The 19,374-nt window shown below is 46.5% G+C and overlaps 1 protein-coding gene across 1 annotated transcript; it reads left to right on the top strand.

Moving 5' to 3' along the window:
* Nucleotides 1-15,014: 15,014 nt before the first annotated feature.
* Nucleotides 15,015-18,549, top strand: LOC144771764 (zinc finger BED domain-containing protein 6-like). The gene is made up of 2 exons (XM_078656062.1): nucleotides 15,015-18,205; nucleotides 18,482-18,549. Exon 1 carries the CDS (start codon nucleotides 15,097-15,099, stop codon nucleotides 17,875-17,877), a length of 2,781 nt encoding a protein of 926 aa, XP_078512188.1. The 5' UTR covers nucleotides 15,015-15,096; the 3' UTR covers nucleotides 17,878-18,205; nucleotides 18,482-18,549.
* Nucleotides 18,550-19,374: the final 825 nt, after the last annotated feature.

Raw genomic sequence — 19,374 nt, forward strand, 5'->3', positions numbered from 1 at the left:
TGCCTCCAGTATGCCTCACTCCTGATTTTCTTTCAGGTGCATGCTGGAAGGTGTAGTTATTTTGCGGGCTCATTAATCCCCTCTAGTGGGTGCTGTGAAATGTATTTGTCCATATTTATTAAAGAAATGTTTTTCCTATTTTGCTTTCCGTGTTTTCATTGTTTTTTAATTCCGGCTTGTTCCAACATAGCCCTCCTTCCAGGCTAATCAGAAAAACTACCTCGATGGTTCGAGGCGGCAACAAATACTCCTTGCTGTCTCTCGACCCACTTCCAACCCGGTCCACTTCGGAGAATTGTGGCGCTCTTTCTCGGGCGGTGCATCCATCGGCGGGACCAAGCCGGAAAATATTGCTTCAACTCCCTCGCCTTCGAAGGAAGGACGCACTCACAAGCCGGTGGTTTGACTTCAAATTTCTTTATTTTCAGTTTGCAGCCTGACGCCTTTCGGGGTATCTTTCCCCTTCCTCATAGGCATAAAATGGACATCACGGCAAAATGTACTCCCATCGTTCCCTGCATGCTTTTAAGTTCATTTGCCTCCAGTATGCCTCACTCCTGATTTTCTTTCAGGTGCATGCTGGAAGGTGTAGTTATTTTGCGGGCTCATTAATCCCCTCTAGTAGGTGCTGTGAAATGTATTTGTCCATATTTATTAAAGAAATGTTTTTCCTATTTTGCTTTCCGTGTTTTCATTGTTTTTTAATTCCGGCTTGTTCCAACATAGCCCTCCTTCCAGGCTAATCAGAAAAACTACCTCGATGGTTCGAGGCGGCAACAAATACTCCTTGCTGTCTCTCGACCCACTTCCAACCCGGTCCACTTCGGAGAATTGTGGCGCTCTTTCTCGGGCGGTGCATCCATCGGCGGGACCAAGCCGGAAAATATTGCTTCAACTCCCTCGCCTTCGAAGGAAGGACGCACTCACAAGCCGGTGGTTTGACTTCAAATTTCTTTATTTTCAGTTTGCAGCCTGACGCCTTTCGGGGTATCTTTCCCCTTCCTCATAGGCATAAAATGGACATCACGGCAAAATGTACTCCCATCGTTCCCTGCATGCTTTTAAGTTCATTTGCCTCCAGTATGCCTCACTCCTGATTTTCTTTCAGGTGCATGCTGGAAGGTGTAGTTATTTTGCGGGCTCATTAATCCCCTCTAGTAGGTGCTGTGAAATGTATTTGTCCATATTTATTAAAGAAATGTTTTTCCTATTTTGCTTTCCGTGTTTTCATTGTTTTTTAATTCCGGCTTGTTCCAACATAGCCCTCCTTCCAGGCTAATCAGAAAAACTACCTCGATGGTTCGAGGCGGCAACAAATACTCCTTGCTGTCTCTCGACCCACTTCCAACCCGGTCCACTTCGGAGAATTGTGGCGCTCTTTCTCGGGCGGTGCATCCATCGGCGGGACCAAGCCGGAAAATATTGCTTCCACTCCCTCGCCTTCGAAGGAAGGACGCACTCACAAGTCGGTGGTTTGAGGTTAAATTTCTTTATTTTCAGTTTGCAGCCTGACGCGTTTCGGGGTATCTTTCCCCTTCCTCATAGGCATAAAATGGACATCACGGCAAAATTTACTCCCAGCGTTCCCTGCATGCTTTGAAGTTCATTTGCCTCCAGTGTGCCTCACTCCTGATTTTCTTTCAGGTGCATGCTGGAACATGTAGTTATTTTGCGGGCTCATTAATCCCCTCCAGTAGGTGCTGTGAAATTCAATTGTCCATATTTATTGAAGAAACTTTTTTCCTTTTTTGCTGTCCGTGTTTTCATTGTTTTTTAATTCCGGCTTGTTCCAATATAGCCCTCCTTCCAGGCTAATCAGGAAAACTACCTCGATGGTTCGAGGCGGCTACCAATACTCCTTGCTGTCTCTCGACCCACTTCCAACTCGGTCCACTTCGGACAATTCTGTTGCTCTTTCTCGGGCGGTGCATCCATCGGCGGGACCAAGCCTTAAAATATTGCTTCAACTCCCTCGCATTCGAAGGAAGGACGCACTCACAAGCCGGTGGTTTGAGGTTAAATTTCTTTATTTTCAGTTTGCAGCCTGACGCGTTTCGGGGTATCTTTCCCCTTCCTTATAGGCATAAAATGGACATTACGGCAAAATTTACTCCCAGCGTTCCCTGCATGCTTTTAAGTTCATTTGCCTCCAGTGTGCCTCACTCCTGATTTTCTTTCAGGTGCATGCTGGAGCGTGTAGTTATTTTGCGGGCTCATTAATCCACTCCAGTGGGTGCTGTGAAATTCAATTGTCCATATTTATTAAAGAAACGTTTTTCCTTTTTTGCTGTCCGTGTTTTCATTGTTTTTTAATTCCGGCTTGTTCCAATATAGCCCTCCTTCCAGGCTAATCAGGAAACTACCTCGATGGTTCGAGGCGGCAACCAATACACCTTGCTGTCTCTCGACCCACTTCCAACTGGGTCCACTTCGGAGAATTGTGGCGCTCTTTCTCGGGCGGTGCATCCATCGGCGGGACCAAGCCGGAAAATATTGTTTCAACTCCCTCGCATTCGAAAGAAGGACGCACTCACAAGCCGGTGATTTGAGGTTAAATTTCTTTATTTACAGTTTGCAGCCTGACGCATTTCCGGGTATCTTTCCCCTTCCTCATAGGCATAAAATGGACATCACTGCAAAATTTACTCCCAGCGTTCCCTGCATGCTTTGAAGTTCATTTGCCTCCAGTGTGCCTCACTCCTGATTTTCTTTCAGGTGCATGCTGGAAGGTGTAGTTATTTTGCAGGCTCATTAATCCTCTCCAGTGGGTGCTGTGAAATTCAATTGTCCATATTCATCAAAGAAACGTTTTTCCTTTTTTGCTGTCCGTGTTTTCATTGTTTTTTAATTCCGGCTTGTTCCAACATAGCCCTGCTTCCAGGCTAATCAGGAAAACTACCTCGATGGTTCGAGGCGGCAACAAATACTCCTTGCTGTCTCTTGACCCACTTCCAACTCGGTCCACTTCGGAGAATATTGGCGCTCTTTTTCGGGCGGTGCATCCATCGGCGGGACCAAGCCTTAAAATATTGCTTCAACTCCCTCGCCTTCGAAGGAAGGACGCACTCACAAGCCGGTGGTTTGAGGTTACATTTCTTTATTTTCAGTTTGCAGCCTGACGCGTTTCGGGGTATCTTTCCCCTTCCTCATAGGCATAAAATGGACATCACGGCAAAATTTACTCCCAGCGTTCCCTGCATGCTTTTAAGTTCATTTGCCTCCAGTGTGCCTCACTCCTGATTTTCTTTCAGGTGCATGCTGGAACGTGTAGTTATTTTGCGGGCTCATTAAACCCCTTCAGTGGGTGCTGTGAAATTCAATTGTCCATATTTATTAAAGAAACGTTTTTCCTTTTTTGCTGTCCGTGTTTTCATTGTTTTTTAATTCCAGCTTGTTCCAACATAGCTCTCCTTCCAGGCTAATGAGGAAAACTACCTTGATGGTTCGAGGCGGCAACCAATACTCCTTGCTGTCTTTCGCCCCATTTCCAACTCTGTCCACTTCGGAGAATTGTGGCGCTCTTTCTCGGGCGGTGCATCCATCGGTGGGACCAAGCTGGAAAATATTGCTTCAACTCCCTCGCACTCGAAAGAAGGACGCACTCACAAGCCGGTGATTTGAGGTTAAATTTCTTTATTTACAGTTTGTAGACTGACGCGTTTCCGGGTATCTTTTCCCTTCCTCATAGGCATAAAATGGACATCACGGCAAAATTTACTCCCAGCGTTCCCTGCATGCTTTAAGTTCATTTGCCTCCAGTGTGCCTCACTCCTGATTTTCTTTCAGGTGCATGCTGGAAGGTGTAGTTATTTTGCGGGCTCATTAATCCTCTCCAGTGGGTGCTGTGAAATTCAATTGTCCATATTTATTAAAGAAACGTTTTTCCTTTTTTGCTGTCCGTGTTTTCATTGTTTTTTAATTCCGGCTTGTTCCAACATAGCCCTCCTTCCAGGCTAATCAGGAAAACTACGTCGATGGTTCGAGGCGACAACGAATACTCCTTGCTGTCTCTCGACCCACTTTCAACTCGGTCCACTTCGGAGAATATTGGCGCTCTTTCTCGGGCAGTGCATCCATCAGCGGGACCAAGCCGGAAAATATTGCTACAACTCCCTCGCATTCGAAGGAAGGACGCACTCATAAGCTGGTGATTTGAGGTTAAATTTCTTTATTTACAGTTTGCAGCCTGACGCGTTTCGGGGTATCTTTCCCCTTCCTCATAGGCATAAAATGGACATCACGGCAAAATGTACTCCCAGCGTTCCCTGCATGCTTTTAAGTTCATTTGCCTCCAGTGTGCCTCACTCCTGATTTTCTTTCAGTTGCATGCTGGAACGTGTAGTTATTTTGCAGGCTGATTAATCCCCTCCAGTGGGTGCTGTGAAATTCAATTGTCCATATTTATTAAAGAAATGTTTTTCCTTTTTTGCTGTCCGTGTTTTCATTGTTTTTTAATTCCGGCTTGTTCCAACATAGCCCTCCTTCCAGGCTAATCAGGAAAACTTCCTCAATGGTTCGAGGCGGCAACCAATACTCCTTGCTGTCTCTCGACCCACTTCCAACTCGGCCCATTTCAGAGAATTGTGGCGCTCTTTCTCGGGCGGTGCATCCATCAGCGGGACCAAGCCGGAAAATATTGTTTCAACTACCTCGCATTCGAAGGAAGGACGCACTCACAAGCCGGTGATTTGAGGTTAAATTTCTTTTTTTTTCAGTTTGCAGCCTGAAGCGTTTCGGGGTATCTTTCCCCTTCCTCATAGTCATAAAATGGACATCACGGTAAAATTTACTCCCAGCGTTCCCTGCATGCTTTGAAGTTCATTTGCCTCCAGTGTGCCTCACTCCTGATTTTCTTTCAGGTGCATGCTGGAACGTGTAGTTATTTTGCAGGCTCATAATCCCCTCCAGTGGGTGCTGTGAAATTCAATTGTCCATATTTATTGAAGAAACTTTTCTCCTTTTTTGCTGTCCGTGTTTTCATTGTTTTTTAATTCCGGCTTGTTCCAACATAGCCCTCCTTCCAGGCTAATCAGGAGAACTTCCTCAATGGTTCGAGGTGGCAACCAATACTCCTTGCTGTCTCTCGACCCACTTCCAACTCGGTCCACTTCAGAGAATTGTGGCGCTCTTTCTCGGGCAGTGCATCCATCGGCGGGACCAAGCCGGAAAATATTGCTTCAACTCCCTCGCCTTCGAAGGAAGGAGGCACTCACAAGCCGGTGATTTGAGGTTAAATTTCTTTTTTTTCAGTTTGCAGCCTGAAGCGTTTCGGGGTATCTTTCCCCTTCCTCATAGGCATAAAATGGACATCACGGCAAAATGTACTCCCATCGTTCCCTGCATGCTTTTAAGTTCATTTGCCTCCAGTATGCCTCACTCCTGATTTTCTTTCAGGTGCATGCTGGAAGGTGTAGTTATTTTGCGGGCTCATTAATCCCCTCTAGTGGGTGCTGTGAAATGTATTTGTCCATATTTATTAAAGAAATGTTTTTCCTATTTTGCTTTCCGTGTTTTCATTGTTTTTTAATTCCGGCTTGTTCCAACATAGCCCTCCTTCCAGGCTAATCAGAAAAACTACCTCGATGGTTCGAGGCGGCAACAAATACTCCTTGCTGTCTCTCGACCCACTTCCAACCCGGTCCACTTCGGAGAATTGTGGCGCTCTTTCTCGGGCGGTGCATCCATCGGCGGGACCAAGCCGGAAAATATTGCTTCAACTCCCTCGCCTTCGAAGGAAGGACGCACTCACAAGCCGGTGGTTTGACTTCAAATTTCTTTATTTTCAGTTTGCAGCCTGACGCCTTTCGGGGTATCTTTCCCCTTCCTCATAGGCATAAAATGGACATCACGGCAAAATGTACTCCCATCGTTCCCTGCATGCTTTTAAGTTCATTTGCCTCCAGTATGCCTCACTCCTGATTTTCTTTCAGGTGCATGCTGGAAGGTGTAGTTATTTTGCGGGCTCATTAATCCCCTCTAGTAGGTGCTGTGAAATGTATTTGTCCATATTTATTAAAGAAATGTTTTTTCTATTTTGCTTTCCGTGTTTTCATTCTTTTTTAATTCCGGCTTGTTCCAACATAGCCCTCCTTCCAGGCTAATCAGAAAAACTACCTCGATGGTTTGAGGCGGCAACAAATACTCCTTGCTGTCTCTCGACCCACTTCCAACCCGGTCCACTTCGGAGAATTGTGGCGCTCTTTCTCGGGCGGTGCATCCATCGGCGGGACCAAGCCGGAAAATATTGCTTCCACTCCCTCGCCTTCGAAGGAAGGACGCACTCACAAGCCGGTGGTTTGAGGTTAAATTTCTTTATTTTCAGTTTGCAGCCTGACGCGTTTCGGGGTATCTTTCCCCTTCCTCATAGGCATAAAATGGACATCACGGCAAAATTTACTCCCAGCGTTCCCTGCATGCTTTGAAGTTCATTTGCCTCCAGTGTGCCTCACTCCTGATTTTCTTTCAGGTGCATGCTGGAACATGTAGTTATTTTGCGGGCTCATTAATCCCCTCCAGTAGGTGCTGTGAAATTCAATTGTCCATATTTATTGAAGAAACTTTTTTCCTTTTTTGCTGTCCGTGTTTTCATTGTTTTTTAATTCCGGCTTGTTCCAATATAGCCCTCCTTCCAGGCTAATCAGGAAAACTACCTCGATGGTTCGAGGCGGCTACCAATACTCCTTGCTGTCTCTCGACCCACTTCCAACTCGGTCCACTTCGGACAATTCTGTTGCTCTTTCTCGGGCGGTGCATCCATCGGCGGGACCAAGCCGGAAAATATTGCTTCAACTCCCTCGCCTTCGAAGGAAGGACGCACTCACAAGCCGGTGGTTTGAGGTTACATTTCTTTATTTTCAGTTTGCAGCCTGACGCGTTTCGGGGTATCTTTCCCCTTCCTCATAGGCATAAAATGGACATCACGGCAAAATTTACTCCCAGCGTTCCCTGCATGCTTTTAAGTTCATTTGCCTCCAGTGTGCCTCACTCCTGATTTTCTTTCAGGTGCATGCTGGAACGTGTAGTTATTTTGCGGGCTCATTAAACCCCTTCAGTGGGTGCTGTGAAATTCAATTGTCCATATTTATTAAAGAAACGTTTTTCCTTTTTTGCTGTCCGTGTTTTCATTGTTTTTTAATTCCAGCTTGTTCCAACATAGCTCTCCTTCCAGGCTAATGAGGAAAACTACCTTGATGGTTCGAGGCGGCAACCAATACTCCTTGCTGTCTTTCGCCCCATTTCCAACTCTGTCCACTTCGGAGAATTGTGGCGCTCTTTCTCGGGCGGTGCATCCATCGGTGGGACCAAGCTGGAAAATATTGCTTCAACTCCCTCGCACTCGAAAGAAGGACGCACTCACAAGCCGGTGATTTGAGGTTAAATTTCTTTATTTACAGTTTGTAGACTGACGCGTTTCCGGGTATCTTTTCCCTTCCTCATAGGCATAAAATGGACATCACGGCAAAATTTACTCCCAGCGTTCCCTGCATGCTTTAAGTTCATTTGCCTCCAGTGTGCCTCACTCCTGATTTTCTTTCAGGTGCATGCTGGAAGGTGTAGTTATTTTGCGGGCTCATTAATCCTCTCCAGTGGGTGCTGTGAAATTCAATTGTCCATATTTATTAAAGAAACGTTTTTCCTTTTTTGCTGTCCGTGTTTTCATTGTTTTTTAATTCCGGCTTGTTCCAACATAGCCCTCCTTCCAGGCTAATCAGGAAAACTACGTCGATGGTTCGAGGCGACAACGAATACTCCTTGCTGTCTCTCGACCCACTTTCAACTCGGTCCACTTCGGAGAATATTGGCGCTCTTTCTCGGGCAGTGCATCCATCAGCGGGACCAAGCCGGAAAATATTGCTACAACTCCCTCGCATTCGAAGGAAGGACGCACTCATAAGCTGGTGATTTGAGGTTAAATTTCTTTATTTACAGTTTGCAGCCTGACGCGTTTCGGGGTATCTTTCCCCTTCCTCATAGGCATAAAATGGACATCACGGCAAAATGTACTCCCAGCGTTCCCTGCATGCTTTTAAGTTCATTTGCCTCCAGTGTGCCTCACTCCTGATTTTCTTTCAGGTGCATGCTGGAACGTGTAGTTATTTTGCGGGCTCATTAAACCCCTTCAGTGGGTGCTGTGAAATTCAATTGTCCATATTTATTAAAGAAACGTTTTTCCTTTTTTGCTGTCCGTGTTTTCATTGTTTTTTAATTCCAGCTTGTTCCAACATAGCTCTCCTTCCAGGCTAATGAGGAAAACTACCTTGATGGTTCGAGGCGGCAACCAATACTCCTTGCTGTCTTTCGCCCCATTTCCAACTCTGTCCACTTCGGAGAATTGTGGCGCTCTTTCTCGGGCGGTGCATCCATCGGTGGGACCAAGCTGGAAAATATTGCTTCAACTCCCTCGCACTCGAAAGAAGGACGCACTCACAAGCCGGTGATTTGAGGTTAAATTTCTTTATTTACAGTTTGTAGACTGACGCGTTTCCGGGTATCTTTTCCCTTCCTCATAGGCATAAAATGGACATCACGGCAAAATTTACTCCCAGCGTTCCCTGCATGCTTTAAGTTCATTTGCCTCCAGTGTGCCTCACTCCTGATTTTCTTTCAGGTGCATGCTGGAAGGTGTAGTTATTTTGCGGGCTCATTAATCCTCTCCAGTGGGTGCTGTGAAATTCAATTGTCCATATTTATTAAAGAAACGTTTTTCCTTTTTTGCTGTCCGTGTTTTCATTGTTTTTTAATTCCGGCTTGTTCCAACATAGCCCTCCTTCCAGGCTAATCAGGAAAACTACGTCGATGGTTCGAGGCGACAACGAATACTCCTTGCTGTCTCTCGACCCACTTTCAACTCGGTCCACTTCGGAGAATATTGGCGCTCTTTCTCGGGCAGTGCATCCATCAGCGGGACCAAGCCGGAAAATATTGCTACAACTCCCTCGCATTCGAAGGAAGGACGCACTCATAAGCTGGTGATTTGAGGTTAAATTTCTTTATTTACAGTTTGCAGCCTGACGCGTTTCGGGGTATCTTTCCCCTTCCTCATAGGCATAAAATGGACATCACGGCAAAATGTACTCCCAGCGTTCCCTGCATGCTTTTAAGTTCATTTGCCTCCAGTGTGCCTCACTCCTGATTTTCTTTCAGTTGCATGCTGGAACGTGTAGTTATTTTGCAGGCTGATTAATCCCCTCCAGTGGGTGCTGTGAAATTCAATTGTCCATATTTATTAAAGAAATGTTTTTCCTTTTTTGCTGTCCGTGTTTTCATTGTTTTTTAATTCCGGCTTGTTCCAACATAGCCCTCCTTCCAGGCTAATCAGGAAAACTTCCTCAATGATACGAGGCGGCAACCAATACTCCTTGCTGTCTCTCGACCCACTTCCAACTCGGCCCATTTCAGAGAATTGTGGCGCTCTTTCTCGGGCGGTGCATCCATCAGCGGGACCAAGCCGGAAAATATTGTTTCAACTACCTCGCATTCGAAGGAAGGACGCACTCACAAGCCGGTGATTTGAGGTTAAATTTCTTTTTTTTTCAGTTTGCAGCCTGAAGCGTTTCGGGGTATCTTTCCCCTTCCTCATAGTCATAAAATGGACATCACGGTAAAATTTACTCCCAGCGTTCCCTGCATGCTTTGAAGTTCATTTGCCTCCAGTGTGCCTCACTCCTGATTTTCTTTCAGGTGCATGCTGGAACGTGTAGTTATTTTGCAGGCTCATAATCCCCTCCAGTGGGTGCTGTGAAATTCAATTGTCCATATTTATTGAAGAAACTTTTCTCCTTTTTTGCTGTCCGTGTTTTCATTGTTTTTTTAATTCCGGCTTGTTCCAATATAGCCCTCCTTCCAGGCTAATCAGGAAAACTACCTCAATGGTTCGAGGCGGCTACCAATACTCCTTGCTGTCTCTCGACCCACTTCCAACTCGGTCCACTTCGGAGAATATTGGAGCTCTTTCTCGGGCGGTGCATCCATCAGCGGGACCAAGCCGGAAAATATTGCTTCAACTCCCTCGCATTCGAAGGAAGGACGCACTCACAAGCCGGTGATTTGAGGTTAAATTTCTTTATTTTCAGTTTGCAGCCTGACCCGTTTCGGGGTATCTTTCCCCTTCCTCATAGGCATAAAATGGACATCACAGCAAAATGTACTCCCAGCGTTCCCTGCATGCTTTTAAGTTCATTTGCCTCCAGTGTGCCTCACTCCTGATTTTCTTTCAGGTGCATGCTGGAACATGTAGTTATTTTGCGGGCTCATTAATCCCCTCCAGTGGGTGCTGTGAAATTCAATTGTCCATATTTATTAAAGAAACGTTTTTCCTTTTTTGCTGTACGTGATTTCATTGTTGTTTAATTCCGACTTGTTCCAACATAGCCCTCCTTCCAGGCTAATCAGGAAAACTACCTCGATGGTTCGAGGCGGCAACCAATACTCCTTGCTGTCTCTCGACCCACTTCCAACTCGGTCCACTTCAGAGAATTGTGGCGCTCTTTCTCGGGCGGTGCATCCATCGGCGGGACCAAGCCGGAAAATATTGCTACAACTCCCTCGCATTCGAAGGAAGGACGCACTCATAAGCTGGTGATTTGAGGTTAAATTTCTTTATTTACAGTTTGCAGCCTGACGCGTTTCGGGGTATCTTTCCCCTTCCTCATAGGCATAAAATGGACATCACGGCAAAATGTACTCCCAGCGTTCCGTGCATGCTTTTAAGTTCATTTGCCTCCAGTGTGCCTCACTCCTGATTTTCTTTCAGTTGCATGCTGGAACGTGTAGTTATTTTGCAGGCTGATTAATCCCCTCCAGTGGGTGCTGTGAAATTCAATTGTCCATATTTATTAAAGAAAAGTTTTTCCTTTTTTGCTGTCCGTGTTTTCATTGTTTTTTAATTCCGGCTTGTTCCAACATAGCCCTCCTTCCAGGCTAATCAGGAAAACGTCCTCAATGGTTCGAGGCGGCAACCAATACTCCTTGCTGTCTCTCGACCCACTTCCAACTCGGTCCACTTCGGAGAATTGTGGCGCTCTTTCTCGGGCGGTGCATCCATCAGCGGGACCAAGCCGGAAAATATTGCTTCAACTACCTCGCATTCGAAGGAAGGACGCACTCACAAGCCGGTGATTTGAGGTTACATTTCTTTTTTTTCAGTTTGCAGCCTGAAGCGTTTCGGGGTATCTTTCCCCTTCCTCATAGGCATAAAATGGACATCACAGCAAAATTTACTCCCAGCGATCCCTGCATGCTTTTAAGTTCATTTGCCTCCAGTGTGTCTCACTCCTGATTTTCTTTCAGGTGCATGCTGGAACGTGTAGTTATTTTACGGGCTCATTAATCCCCTCCAGTGGGTGCTGTAAAATTCAATTGTCCATATTTATTAAAGAAACGTTTTCCTTTTTTGCTGTCCGTGTTTTCATTGTTTTTTAATTCCGGCTTGTTCCAACATAGCCCTCCTTCCAGGCTAATCAGGAATACTACCTTGATGGTTCGAGGCGGCAACCAATACTCCTTGATGTCTCTCGACCCACTTCCAACTCAGTCCACTTCGGAGAATTGTGGCACTCTTTTTCGGGCGGTGCATCCATCGGCGGGACCAAGCCGGAAAATATTGCTTCAACTCCCTCGCATTCGAAGGAAGGACGCACTCACAAGCCGGTGAGTTGAGGTTAAATTTCTATATTTTCAGTTTGCAGCCTGACGCCTTTCGGGGTATCTTTCCCCTTCCTCATAGGCATAAAATGGACATCACGGCAAAATTTACTCCCATCGTTCCCTGCATCCTTTTAAGTTCATTTGCCTCCAGTGTGCCTCACTCCTGATTTTCTTTCAGGTGCATGCTGGAAGGTGTAGTTATTTTGCGGGCTCATTAATCCCCTCCAGTGGGTGCTGTGAAATTCAATTGTCCATATTTATTAAAGAAACTTTTTTCCTTTTTTGCTGTCCGTGTTTTCATTGTTTTTTTAATTCCGGCTTGTTCCAATATAGCCCTCCTTCCAGGCTAATCAGGAAAACTACCTCGATGGTTCGAGGCGGCAACCAATACTCCTTGCTGTCTCTCTACCCACTTCCAACTCGGTCCACTTCCGAGAATTGTGGTGCTCTTTCTCGGGCGGTGCATCCATCGGCGGGACGAAGCTGGAAAATATTGCTTCAACTCCCTCGCATTCGAAGGAAGGACGCACTCACAAGCCGGTGGTTTGAGGTTACATTTCTTTATTTTCAGTTTGCAGCCTGACGCGTTTCGGGGTATCTTTCCCCTTCCTTATAGGCATAAAATGGACATCACGGCAAAATTTACTCCCAGCGTTCCCTGCATGCTTTTAAGTTCATTTGCCTCCAGTGTGCCTCACTCCTGATTTTCTTTCAGGTGCATGCTGGAACGTGTAGTTATTTTGCGGGCTCATTAATCCCCTCCAGTGGGTGCTGTGAAATTCAATTGTCCATGTTTATTGAAGAAACTTTTTTCCTTTTTTGTAAGCATGGGCGTAAAATCCGTTACGCTCGCGGATTTTTCGTATTTTCGGAGAATCCGCAATCCGCGAACTCTCGCGGATGCGGCGAGAATACGCAAAATCCGCGCGAAGCGGATTTTTTGTTTGTGTTCGCACTGCTCGCGCTGCTCGCGGTCCGCGGCGCGGGCAGGAACAATCTCGCACTAGCGAAAGTACAAAAATTACTTAGTAAAGGAAGTGGCCCAGTCTCCAACTTCCTGTTCCTGTCCAGCAAGCTCCTCCCATAGGGGTGGGGTGAAGGAAGTGCCCCAGTCTCCAACTTCCTGTTCCTGTCCAGCAAGCTCCTCCATTTCCTGGCCACTTTTCGATCATTCTTGACTGGGAAGGATTACTTTTTGTGGTTGCTGCTGGATATTTGGATTTGAGGCTTTTTGGATTACTTTTGGATTCGAATTTTGATTTCACAAAGAAGTAAGTTGATGTTGTTTGTTTGTGGTGATTTTTGTGTGTGTTGTTTTTTTTCGACTTTTTTGGGGGGAAAATCTGCAAGTTCGCGAGCTGAGGATGTTTTTGCTTGTGTTCGCACTGCTCGTGTCCCGCGCAGCAACAATCTCGCACTCGCGAAATTGTAAAAATTACAATTCTGCTGCACATGAATTGAAAACCACCAGGCTTATTTATGGGTGCATGGATGATACAACTGTTTTGTTGAAATTATTTTTGTTAACATGATTCTGGCCAGGGCATGGATGACATTGGATTGTGCTGATTTTTGTGTGTTTTAGGACTTTTTGGGGTGGTGTTGGGGGCTTGCTATGGGGGTGGGGGCCATTTTATTGTCTGGTCCCGTGTGGGTGGGGGTCTAGGGGCCATTTGTAAGTTGTGTGCTTTGTGCCATAGGCCTGCACCCACTGTGCTCTGATGTCATCCATTATGCCCAGGGGGGCCCAGAATCGGTCTGTTCGCGGATTTTGTGGGTTTTTGCCACGTTCGCGCCGTGAAGCAACAATCTCGCACTCGCGAAATTGTAAAAAATGCAATTTTGCACCGGAAAACCACCAGCAGGCAGCATAAGCCTTCTGAAAATGGATGGATGGCATTGGATTGTGGTGATTTGATTTGTGTTGTGTGTTTTCACTTTTTGGAGTAGGGGTTGGGTGCTGGCTATGTTGGTGGTGGCCATTTTGAGGCATGGTCCTGGCCATGTGGATGGGGGGGTCAAGCGGCCATTTTGAAGGCAGGCAGTGAGCTTTGAGACATAGGCCTACACCCATTGTGCCTTGCTTTCACCCATTGTGCCCAGGCGGAGTCAGGGGTACATGAAAGCACAACCCTCTGTGTGTGTGCTCTCTTGGATCAATGTTAAATTCCTGTTTCCCAAAAATTTAGCAAATCCTAATTTTGAAAATTCCATATTGTGTGGTGTGCATGTGTGTATTCATAAATGCCTACTTGCTAACTGTTTATTCAAGCGCTACATATGCAACATTTATATTTACTGATGTTCCTCTGTCTTCGTTTGCGTTTAGGTGCACAAAACTACGCATCATCATCGTTGAGCATCAGTGCCAGGAAGAAGTGCTGCTGCGGCCTGTTGTTCCCACATCTGAAGAAGATGGCTCCAAAAAGAGGTGCCCGTAGGTCCTCTTCCAAGAAAGATGTCTCTACTAAGGAGAAGAAGAAGCAAGTGGCACCACTTACCAAGGCGACTGGTTGCTCAACCAAGACATTTTTTGGGCAACAACAACCAAAAAAACAAAGGCCCACCATGAGTGCTGCACAGGTAGCCTGTTTAGTTGTTGAATCACCAACGACCAGTGATGTTGGATCATCGCAAGAAAGTAGCAGCACGCCATCAACACAGGTTTTAACTCATCTCACAAGTACTATTCAACAACCAAAGCCGCAACAACAACTGCATGGGCTACTAGTACAAGCAGAAGTACATGCGCAAGGAGCTGTCCGAGAAGGAGCTGTCCGAGAAGGAGCTGTCCGAGAAGGAGCTGTCCGAGAAGGAGCTGTCCGAGAAGGAGCTGTCCGAGAAGGAGAAGGCCGAGAAGGAGCTGTCCGAGAAGGAGAAGGCCGAGAAGGAGAAGGCCGAGAAGGAGAAGGCCGAGAAGGAGAAGGCCGAGAAGGAGCTGTCCGAGAAGGAGAAGGCCGAGAAGGAGAAGGCCGAGAAGGAGAAGGCCGAGAAGGAGAAGGCCGAGAAGGAGCTGTCCGAGAAGGAGAAGGCCGAGAAGGAGAAGGCCGAGAAGGAGAAGGCCGAGAAGGAGAAGGCCGAGAAGGAGAAGGCCGAGAAGGAGAGGTCCATGGAGACTTGCAAGTAGAGGTCAGTGAAGATGGCCATGGAGCGGTGCAAGTGCCCACAATGGTTGTTCTTCCAGAAGTAGGGGCACAGGAGGAAATTGACTTTGGAGCCGGGGTATCATGTCAGGAAGACGAAGCCACTCCTCCTGATGATTCATTTTCTCCCAGCTCCCCAGCAAGGAAAAGATCAAGGAGGGTGTGTAGAAGTTCCTCTTCAAGCCCCGCTCCATCAGATGATCTGGATCTAGATTGGCAACCATCTCCGACGTCTGAGAGGGAGGCACACCATGAGCTGCGAAAGGTATCAAATGTTAAAAGGAAGGGCCCCGGAAAGCTCATACTTATGGATCCGAACGTCGGACTTGATGAAGTGGTGCATTCTGATGTTGTTGAAGAGGATGACAGCAATGACCTAGTCATCACACATGTCAGTCCAGCCACACCGGCCATGCAGCAGACAGACATTTACACCCTATCCCGACGTCATGCTGAGCGTGACCCTGGCGACGTGCCACTGGTAGCACCACCAACGCAGTCAAGTAGTACCACAAGTTCAACAAAACCTACAGCTCCCATATTTTCTCCCCGGAGGGGGACTCCATCCAGCTCGACTCCCTCAAGTAAGGTTGCTGCAATAATTGCACAACCCAGTAGATGTCTGCAAGGCTCATCCACCACTGCTTCATCTGGCATTGGCAGCAGTATCACCTCGTGCGGCAAAACCAGAAGTTTCCAGTCCCCAGTTTGGAACTTTTTTAGTGTCCATGAAAAATATGATAACATAGCCGTTTGTTGCATTTGTAAGACTAGCGTTAGCCGTGGTAAGACTGGTACCAACTATGGAACCGGAGGCCAGATAGGTCATCTTGAAAGAAAGCACGCTGTCGAATGGTTTCCGCACCTAGCAAACGTCAAGGGAAAGCGATCCCAAAGGGCAAGTGGCCAAAATATACCCATAGTAGGTGTTTCATCTGAAGATGATGGGGAGGTAGAAGAAGCGTCAGACATGTGTCCGGTTGCACCCAGTACCCCTTGCAGCACCACACCCTCCGTAACACATAGCAGGCACACTGAGAGTCTGGGAGACACACCAATGCGGAAAATGTCAACACTGATCAGAAGTGGGTCGAAGAAGGCATCAGCATCATCCCGTAAATTTGTCCAGCGCACCATTTCAGCCATGTTCTCCTCAGATGCGCAATTTCAACGCAACCACCCAACTGTACGCCTCTATAACACTAAGCTGGCAAAAATGCTAGCGGTGGACCTTCTCCCTTTTTCGTTTGTCGAAGGTGTGGGTTTCCTTGAACTCGTGGCAACATTGGCCCCTAAATGGAAGGTTCCTAGCCGGTACTATTTTGCCAGGGTTGCTGTTCCAGCACTACACAAAGAGGTGCTTGAGTTGGTGGGGGCAGCTTTGCAGAAGAGTGCTGTTCACACTATACACCTGACAACAGACATGTGGACCAGTTGCGCAGCCACTGATTACATGTGCATCACTGCACACTGGGTCTCTTTTTCAGGGGTTATTAAACAGATAAATGCAGGTGGTGACTTGGTCGAGATTTTTAAGGGTGCTCGTAAACATGCAACATTAGCCATGTTTGGCATGGAGAAAAGTCATACTGCAGTCAACATTTTGGCTGACTTTAACAAAAAGGTCTTGCAATGGCTGCGCCCAAGACATTGCAAGGTTGGTTATGTTTCTACAGATAATGGCAGCAATGTAGTTAGGGCCATGGCGGACGGTTTCTATTTCAGAGTGCCGTGTTTGGCGCACTGTATCAACCTTGTTGTGCAAAATTTTTTGAAAAAAGAACTTGCAGTCGACAAAACACTGACCATCTGCAGAAGAATATGCACACATTTCAACCATTCTTTTAAGGCCCGGAAGGAGCTGAGGCGCAAGCAAAATGAACGTAGAATGCCAGTGAAAGCACTTATCCAGGAGGTGGCAACACGTTGGAACTCAACCTTCTACATGCTTGAGCGTCTGCATGAGCTGTTTCCAGTAGTCAATGAGTATTTCTACAACCTGGGTGGTGATACGACAGGAATGATACTAGCGGTGGAGCAATGGCAGCTAGTTAAAAGCCTGACAGACATGCTTCGGCCTTTTGAGGTCTTCACGCGTGACGTGAGCAGGGAGGACTGTTCTTTGAGCAAAGCTATCCCACTGTTGCTGAAGCTCGAGCACCAAGTCAAGGTGGTGTCTTCACAATTAAAGGACGTTGGAAAGAACGAAGCACATGAGTTGGCGCAGAGATTATTACAACGCCTAGTTAGCAATGAACGGCTTGTAAATATCAAGAAACAACAGCACTACATTTGTGCTACTATTCTGGATCCACGTTACAAAAAGCCATTGTTTGGCAAAGTAATAATTCCTTTTGAAACATCGGATGTTACAGAGTACAAAGGTTGGCTAGCTCAGTCAGCCATTCGTTTTGAAATAGAACGGAAGGAAACTGTAGGAGAAGACAGTACTACTAGTGAATCAGCAGGCGATCAGGCGTCCCAAAAAAGCACTTCACCATCTGTGCCTGTGGCAGAAGTGAGTGATTTTTCCTCTGAGCCGTTAACCACACCAGCAACCGTATCATCTCCACCAGGCGCATGCGATATGTCTGAAGCGAGTTGGCTAACTCAGCTAGGGTTTCCTGGTCCTAGAAAGGACACAGAAGTGCAAAGTACAGGAATCCGGGAGGACATTCTTTCAATGGTGCAGGCCTATCTGGATGACTCAACAGAGGTCAATATTACTGAGGACCCATTGGCGTATTGGCATGGGAAAAGAAAAATATGGCGAGAGCTCACCAACCTGGCTATCAATTACTTGTCTTGCCCACTCGCAAGCGTGTCTTCAGAACGTGTTTTTAGTTCTGCTGGTGGCATTGTGACTTCCAAAAGGTCCCGCCTCTTGCCCGCAAATGTGGAGCGGCTCACCTTGATAAAGATGAACCAGCACTTCATACCACCAGATTACAGAGTACGAGAATGCACGCAGGAAGAAGAGGACACCGCCCTACCCGAGGAAAGTTCTCCTCAGTTACCAGAAGTAACCCCGACTGATGAGTTAGCAGAGTATGAGGACGAGTTCTGCTTCCCTGACAGCGAGTTCTGAAAATGACTCAATCATTCATTAATTGTAAATAGTCCTCCTTATTCACTTTTATTCCTGTGTGTCTGCCTTTCTTTAGCAAGTGCTTCATCACATTCCCAACAAAACTGTAATCAACCAATAAAACAACAAGCCCATCAACAGAACTATCTTGATTTTGATGCCGCAGCATTCCTCAGGTTCACAACAGTTAGTTGACAAGAACTCAGTCCTGGTCGTCTATCCTGAGTCCTCCTCCTCCAGACTCACCCTATCCATTACCCATAATGCTGATGCCTGGATTCTGCACAATGAAGAAATGAAGGAGCCAGCCCTCAAACACAAATTACAGGTAAGATAAGCTTTTGTATGGGAGGTAGTATAATGGAGTATTCGGAGAGGCGAGAGAGTGACAGTGGTACTAGCAGCAAAGTCCTAGGGCTCTTGAATTAACAAACTCTGTGACAGGCATTTACTTAGGAAAACATTTGGCCTATTGCACGTGAACGTGTAGGCGTTATATTGCTCGCTTGCCTGTCTCAGGGGTGCTGTCTCTGGGGCTTCTAGGTTTTAGGGTTGTGTCAGCACCGCTACCACATTTCTAATGTTGATTGTTTTTGTTTTGCAGAAAATCCACGCCGGGAAACTCCAGTTGTGGCCCTGCTGCAGAACGCGTTAGGACTCTGTGAATTCCAGGTGGAGCCAGCCCTCAAACACAAATTACAGGTAAGATAAGCTTTTGTATGGGAGGTAGTATAATGGAGTATTCGGAGAGGCGAGAGAGTGACAGTGGTACTAGCAGCAAAGTCCTAGGGCTCTTGAATTAACAAACTCTGTGACAGGCATTTACTTAGGAAAACATTTGGCCTATTGCACGTGAACGTGTAGGCGTTATATTGCTCGCTTGCCTGTCTCAGGGGTGCTGTCTCTGGGGCTTCTAGGTTTTAGGGTTGTGTCAGCACCGCTACCACATTTCTAATGTTGATTGTTTTTGTTTTGCAGAAAATCCACGCCGGGAAACTCCAGTTGTGGCCCTGCTGCAGAACGCGTTAGGACTCTGTGAATTCCAGGTGGAGCCAGCCCTCAAACACAAATTACAGGTAAGATAAGCTTTTGGATGGGAGGTAGTATAATGGAGTATTCGGAGAGGCGAGAGAGTGACAGTGGTACTAGCAGCAAAGTCCTAGGGCTCTTGAATTAACAAACTCTGTGACAGGCATTTACTTAGGAAAACATTTGGCCTATTGCACGTGAACCAACACGATGACAGTGTTCAGTTAAATGAAATTACTGCAAAACCACCACCCACCCAGCTCAAAAGTAGTAAAAAAACAGGTATGCTCAGATAAAGTTTGAAAAAGTATATTTATATCCCTAACAAAATAATCTCCCGCAAGACCCTCCCTAACCCCAACAAATAGTCCTCAAAAGTCCCCAAAAAACCCAACTCCCAATTCCCACCCCCCAAAAGTCTCAAAAAAAGGGGCAAGGGACACTCTAGGGATGCAAGCTGGTAAGTTT

The sequence above is a fragment of the Lissotriton helveticus genome, chromosome 8 (genome assembly GCF_964261635.1).
Source record: "Lissotriton helveticus chromosome 8, aLisHel1.1, whole genome shotgun sequence".
NCBI classification, from domain to species: Eukaryota; Metazoa; Chordata; class Amphibia; order Caudata; family Salamandridae; genus Lissotriton; species Lissotriton helveticus.

Bases quoted from the DNA above. Each gene is read 5' to 3' on its own strand.
- LOC144771764 (XM_078656062.1), top strand. From the start codon at position 15,097: ATGGATCCGAACGTCGGACTTGATGAAGTGGTGCATTCTGATGTTGTT.